A 7,399-nucleotide genomic window follows, 5' to 3' on the forward strand; every position below is an offset into this window, starting at 1 on the left:
GGCTGTGGGGGGTGGGGCTGTGCAGGCCCTGCTGTTGTGGGAGCCCACTGGGCTTCCCCTGGGTCATACTGCCCTTGCTTCCTGTCATTTTTGACAGGAAACAAGGGCAGAGAAATATTAATTTTCTAAATTTTTTAGGGTCCTTGCAGGCCAGATAGAATGGTCTCATGGGCTGAATCCAGCCTGCAGGCCGTATTTTGCCCACCCCTGCAATAGAACAATACCCTGTTAATTGTTTTTGTTCCTGATGTATGTTCTGAACTCTGCCAACTCTTTTTTTTCACTGCCTTCTCCACATCTTTTACCAATTTTCTAGAATTTCTAGCTTGTAATTTTTCAGCCTCCCCTTTTTTCCTATGTGATTTTTTTTTTTTTTTTCTTACTATTTTCCTTTTTGTACCTGCTTTTGATTCCCCTCAAAGTCATCAAGGTGGTTTTTAAAAAAAAATTACAACAGATTAGCAATCTCTCTCTGTTTTGGTTTTCTGGGTTCCTAGTGAAATATTAATTGGTTTCCAATTATCATGAACACTTTTATGTTTAGATTCTTTCTCCCAAAGAGAGACTAAAATATTCAGTTCTTTATGTGCTCTCTCACACCATCAAGGAGAATTCTTAGCTCCTAAGATGGTAGCAAACAAAGCTAGCTTGAACTTTAAGAACTTAAACCCAGTCCACATTTCATTTCTTGAAATTGGGAATATGTTAGAGTGAGGTTCTCTACCCATGCTTTGGCTTCTTTAGAGTGGGTTAAAAGACCAAAATCACATAAAGTTCCCCCTAAACATCCTTTATGTGGTTGGGGGAGGATTTCCTTAGTTCAGCTACTGAGAAAGGTAGTCAAAAGTCTGCTTCCTAAGGATGCCCTCACAAATTCTGATGTACCAGGTATGCTAGGGCATGCAGTGAAATTCTTGGCAGTTCTGTTTCCCATAAGGCAGCCATGGCGAGCTGAGAGAGGACAGGGGAAGTTGTCCAGCTCAGGGTTGGTAAGGTACAAAGTGGGATGTGAGTTGTATGCTGTGCCCCAAGAAACGGAGCCCAGAATCTCATCCCAAACATTATGGAATGTTGAGATGTGAAACCTGAACTCCTGTACCATGCTACCTTGTGTATGTAATGTGAATACTTCTGGTCTTTTCAGTGATGTACCACATGTTGGCAGTGGAAGATATTCTGTTCCCATTTCACGTTATGTGGCTTTAACATTTAATGGCATGGTCTAAGAGAGAAGCCCTACGCTTGCAGCATCCTTGGTGACATTTGGTTGCCTCCATAGAGCAGCAGGCGACACTAAATCTGAGATGCTCTCTGCCCTCTGATAGTGTGGAAGCACCAAAGGGCTGTACTATGACCAGGGATCCTGGTTTTCCCTGAAAAAAAAAACCTAATTCCCTGGTAAAAAACCCAAAATCAGTGATTAGAATTAAAGCCCAGCTCCCCTGGCCTTGCTGGTGCCCCTCGCCTCCCACCCACAGCCCCAGGTCCCCCAGCTGCCAGAGCTATGGACCCGGGTCCACGGCCCCCTAACCCAGCTTCCCCCTGCTGCGGGCTCTGGTGGGCTGGCTCCCCGCCACCACACGGACTCCCGGGGGGGAGGGGGTTCTGCACCCCCCAGATCTGTACCTGGGGCAGGCGCAGGCTGCGGGCTTGAGCTCCTGCCCTGCTTTCATCCCCCCACAGCCTCCGGAGCCCAGCAGGTATGACCTGGCATGGCTGGGGATCTCCTAGCTGCTGCTGGCAATGTGCCTCCAGCTCCTGCTGCTTTGAGGTGTGCACATAAGAGGCATGTTGCCGGGGCAGCCGGGGGGTGATGAATAGCAGCAAGGAGATCCTTGTGTGGCTCCACTGCTGCCTTCTGCACCGGGTTGTGTCCACCGGGCTCCGGAGGCCTCGGGGGAGGAAAGCAGGGCAGTAGGGAACAGCAGCTAGCAGCTTCTCCACGTGGCTCCACTGTCCCCTGCCACCCTGCTTCCCTCCCCTGTGTGGCTCCGGTGGCCCTGGGGGAGGGAAGCAGAGCAGAAGCCTGCAGCCTGCACCTGCCCTGGGTACAGATCTGGAGGGCACAAGTCCCCTCTGCCCCCAGGAGTGAGTGCAACAGGGGAGGCCGCCCTTCCCCTCCCCTGGACAAGCCACTCATGGCTCCGTCCTGCTCCCTACTGGGTCCCTGCAGCTGTGCATTGCAGCCCCAAGTCCCACCCAGCCTCAGCCCTGCCCAGCTCCCTCTCTCTTCCACTTAACTCTGGAGCTGCTCTGCAATCTGCCTGCGGCCACGTGCATGTCTGTGCACCTGGCACCCCCTGTCTCTCTGCCTTCCTCCCACTCTCTGCCAGCCTGCAGGGAGCTCATTGCAAAATGGCAAAATCCTCGGGTATCTCTTGTAAAATGAGAAATCTCAGTTTGCCTCTGGTAGAAAGTAAAATCTGCGGTTTACTCCGTTTTTCCATGGGAAACGGAAAACCCAGATCCTTGATGATTACTTAACAGTTTGTTGTTGTTATCACAGCAGTATTGCTTGTGCTCATTGCTTTGCATTTTAACAGGAACCTCCTGTTTTTCAGATGCAGAATGAGGCACATGTTGGATGTGTACAAGCATTATGTTTTGATCATCCTAACTGAGCTTAGGGAGAGAGAAATGCCTAGGTGTGCAAACATTTGCAAGGCTTAGGTCACCCTAAAAATCTAATGTTAGTTCTCATCATATGAAAGCCAACTTTAGATTGGCATGGGGTTAACCTGAGCTAGCAAGGGTTAACTTGGCCTAGTGAATGCTTGGATGGGTCCCCAAAACAGCTCAGATGCTGAGAAAGCCCAACCATTCTCTGAAGCTTCAGGGATGAGCTGTTTTTACCACCCCTCCCATCCTCCTACCGGACTTACCTGCTTCCAGCTGCCTGCACAAACGTTTGCGCATGGCAATCCTGACTCGGGTTTAGGTGGCTTAAACCAAGCTGTCTAGACCTGAGTCAGGTCTTCTGAGTGCTTGTTTGCACCTATAGTCAAAGAGGAGAAATGAGAGTTTCTAGAACAGCAGCAGACATGGATGCATGTTGGCAGGGAACAAATTTCTTTTCTGCTCTTATCACGAGGTAGTGAATGGTCTTGGATATATGACACATGCCACTGCTGAGACTGACTAGTTCTGGAGTCTGTAAAACCAGTAATGGAGGAAATAAATCTATAGGACATGCTCAGTTAGCCAAACTCTCAGTTCTTTGAATGGTGACTTAGTTTTACTAACTGGTAACCACTGTTGTTGTGTAAAACTATTCTCTTTTTAAACTTCATTGAATTCAGTACTGTATTTGTACGTGGGTTAGAAAAATAATTTTATGGATATTGTGCAATAAATTAGTCTTTCAGTTTTACTGTGAATTAATATTTTGACTGGTATGGATTTAATGATATGTATCATGTGTTAGCCTGTAGCATTCTTCACAGGTGAAAATGTAGTATCTTACCAGAACAAGTTCAGCTGGAAAAGAGAGGCTGTACTATATTGTTATTGATATCCTGTTCAGTTGCATCATTTGGAAGATACCCACAGCATTGCCACAATTTGGAAGCAAAAGGATCTAGATCTGGATAACCTCAGGAAGTTCTCACTATTCCGTTATAGACACTAGGATTATTTATATAGTGGGCATTTTCTTTATTCAGTGAACAGTCCTGTGAAATATGGTCATTACACAGGTTCTGAATTTGAGAAGCTATACATGTGATCGTGCATGCCACTGTGCCTGCATGACTTCTTGCTATGCTTTGCAATTCTTTGCTTAACTTAAATGAAAATCAGCTCCTTGAAGTCCTGGAGTTCTTTGCAGGGAGATTGACTCTGACTTGTCTATCCACCTCTAGGGAAATCTTGAAAAAATCTCATTTGATTAATTTTTTTTCCACCATAACCCAAACAGGAGTCGCAGCATCAGCCAAAAGCACTGCACATATACCAGAATTTTTTTTTAGAGATTTAAAAGGCAAATGAGCTCATTAAGGACAATCCTATTGGCAACTGATTTCATATGCAAGGAACTGAGATATTAAATGATGGGCATTGCTATGAAACTCTAAGATAATTTACTACACATTTGGAATATTCTCCCTTACCTTATATCAAATGTTGTAACCTTATTTACAGTTGTGTTTTGTTTGTTTGTTTGTTTGTTTGGAAGATTTTCTGTTTATACAATAGTGGCATTTTAATTTAGTTCATGTACAGAATATTTTATATTGTGTACAAGTAGAATGTCTGTTACTTCCTAGTGACTTGCTTTGTGTGGCTTTAAAAATCACGTCTGACTCAACATGCAAAACCCATTCAGAAATACTATTAGAGTTTTAATCATAATGCTTCTTGTTTTTTTTTTTTTTTAATTTTTTTTTTGGAACTAGATCCATATAGAGCACATATGAACAAAGAACTGGAAGAAAAAGAAATAGAAAACATTTCAGCATGTTCTAAAACTACAAGTCAGTTGAAGGTAATATTGTCTTGTTGCCTAGTCCTGAGTTTATAGCATAATTGGATTGTTGGTGAAAGTTAGTTCTTTTGTATGTATTATTATTCCACAGTTGCATAGTTGGCACTGGACTAGATTCAGAATGTTTATTGGGTGGTGGAACTGGTGTTGTCAGTGTTCAGATAAAATCCCAGCAACAATTCATTCTTCGTTTATCTCAAGCTAAAGTCAAAATCAAAGACCAGTTCCTGCAACTGATATACGTGAGTACAGCTGAGAATCTAGGCCTTAGGGTCCAGTTTGTAGTATATTGAAATCAGTAAAGGTGTTGAGTTTTGATGAGGGTAACATTAGCCGTTCCAGGTCTGATTTTTTGGGGTGTGGGGTTGGGGGGTGACGAGCAATTTCTGTGATAGGCCTCTGAGCTGAAATCCTGTCATTACCATTTGAATTATCCAGCTGGAAACTTTGATCTTGTTCTATGGATTTTAAGATAGGAAAGGTGGCTAGACTAGATTCAAGGTGGGCAAGATCTGGTCCAGCAAGGAATTTTATCTGGCCTGTGGTGGATCCCTCAGCCTGGCCCAGGCTCAGGGTACAGCCCAAACCACGGTCCATGCAGCTAGTGGTGCATGCAACCCACTGCACCCTGGCATGCAGCTGACTCCCCGGATACTGTCCCATCTGTCCTTCACCCACCTCTAGGGGGTGCCAGACAGTGGGTGGGTGGGGTCTCAATGGAGGCCAGCCTGGGACCCGTGCAGGCATGACACGCTTAGCTGGGTAGATGGGATGGTGCCCATCCCCATGAGAGGACAGAAAGCAGCATTTGGGAGCAGGATGGCCAGGGCTGGAATTGCAGGGCAGTGATAATGCAGGGCTGGGGGCCAAGGCATGGGGCAGATCTGCAGTCCACTCGGGCAGTGGATTGTGGCTCTGCCATGGCCCGCGCTGTCACCGCCCTGCGATCCTGGCCCTGGCCTTGTCTGCCCATTCCACTCCCAGACACCACTCCCCACCTACTTGTGTCCCCAACCCATCTGTCCACCTGAGCATGCTCTGCTTGTGTGGGTCCCATGCCAGTCTCTGTGGAGACCCTGGGATCACCAGGCAGTGACAACATGGAGTTTTGGTGAGCTGTTGCAGGTTGGGGAAAGAAAGGGATGAAGATTCTGACTTGGTCTGCAACACCACACCAAAACTCTCTGAGTGGCCCTCCAGCCCAAATAATTGCCTGCTCCATGGACTAGAGAGAGAGTTTCAGAAACTCAGGTTCATCCAGGGCTTTAACCCTGGGCATGTGGCATCCAAAGCAAGAATTAGAGTAAAAAACCAAAGAGCCCTGGCCCAAATCACTATGCTCTGATTTAAGTTTTTATAACTAAACATTTTTCACTAGGGCATCTTGTATGGGGGATGGCAATGAAGTGAGTCCAACATAGCTCACTGACAAAAGGGAACTCCTCTGGGATGCTCTTACTGAAATCTGTAGGTGTGGTTTAAGGGCCCCTCTAGGTGAGGGCATAATAGGATCTCACGCGATTCACACAATCGCTCCTCTTGCTGTACTGTATATGCATGGCTGGAGGTGTGACTGTGGGATCCAGTGTCAGAACCAAGCACACCTTATTGCTGGTGCAGAGGGAGCCCAGGATCATGCAGCAGCTTATGATGCACCCCTACAGCTAGGAGCCCCCAACCACAGGCGTATAGCTTCTTGCTCCACATTCAAATTTTAAAGCTGGATAGAAACCAGCTATGAACTTGTTACACATTTTCCAGCTCTAACTTTAACTTTATAGCTGAATGAAGCTTCTTAAGGTGTGATTAGTTAATTTGCACATGTAGCCAGTCTAAATTAATTTTGCAGTTAACCAGTTAATTGTGTAAAACATGCACAGGTTTCCCTCGCATTATGCAGGTTCTGTATGTGCAAATTTGCTCTTATGCAAGGACTCTTTGGTTTAAAAAAAAAAAAAAAAAAAAATTCATTATCTGCAAGGTAAATTCACTCTTTTGTAACTGGTGTGGTGGAAGCTCACAGTCATCTGCTTTGTGTGGTGCATTGTGGGAGTGATGCATATCAAAATATAGTCTCATTTGTGGATCTGTGCCCCTCATTTGTTGTGTGCGACACGTCTCTCTGTAGGTGCCATCCCCATTATGGCTTCTAAGTGTCCCACTAACTTATCTCCTACCCCTCTCCCTGGTCCATCAATGAAGCGCAAGAGAACTTTACTAACACTTACAGGTGTCCATCAGATCACCCCTGAGCCTGCGCTTTTCTAGGCTAAAGAGCCCCATAGCTCTCAGCCTGTCATTGTAAGGTCCGTTTTCCTGACCTCTGATCATGCGTGTGGCTCTTCTCTGGACTCTCTCAAGCTTCTCCATATCCTTTTTGAATTGTGGGGCCCAAAATTGGACGCAGTACTCCAGCTGCAGCCTCACCAAGGCCAAGTACACGGGGAGAATGACGTCCCAGGATTTGCTTGAGAAGCATCTATGGATGCAAGCCAGCGTTTTGCTTGCTTTACTGGCCGCAGCATTGCATTGAAGGCTCATGTTCATCTTGTGGTCAATGATGACCTCCAAGTCTTTCTTCCGTAGTGCTAGCCAGCGTAGCACTGCTGAGCCTATAAGGATGCTGCAGATTTTACCTCCCAAGGTGGACAACCTTGCATTTTTCAGTGTTAAACACCATCAGGTTCTCGTCCGCCCGTTTGCTGAGCCTGTCTAGGTCAGCCTGGATCGCCCTCCTGTCTTCGGGTGTGGATGCTTTGCCCCAGAGTTTGGTGTCATCAGTGAACTTGGCCAGTCCGCTTCTGACTCCAATGTCCACATCATTAATGAAGATGTTGAGCAATATGGGTCCAAGGACAGAGCCTTGGGGGACCCCACTGGTCACAGGACACCACGATGAGTGACTTCCATCAATTA

The 7,399-nt window shown here is 46.2% G+C and overlaps 1 protein-coding gene across 4 annotated transcripts in view; it reads left to right on the plus strand.

Moving 5' to 3' along the window:
• UTP25 (UTP25, small subunit processor component) overlaps positions 1–7,399 on the plus strand; it is a 36,030-nt gene that overhangs the window by 9,870 nt on the left and 18,761 nt on the right. For all 4 annotated transcript variants that reach the window (XM_025209307.1, XM_006027972.3, XM_025209309.1 and 1 more), the window contains exon 5: positions 4,395–4,483. In XM_025209307.1, coding sequence (XP_025065092.1) covers positions 4,395–4,483 — 89 coding nt within the window. The remainder of the gene's footprint in view (positions 1–4,394; positions 4,484–7,399) is intronic.

This window comes from Alligator sinensis, unplaced genomic scaffold (genome assembly GCF_000455745.1).
Source record: "Alligator sinensis unplaced genomic scaffold, ASM45574v1 scaffold633_1, whole genome shotgun sequence".
Classification (NCBI taxonomy): Eukaryota; Metazoa; Chordata; order Crocodylia; family Alligatoridae; genus Alligator; species Alligator sinensis.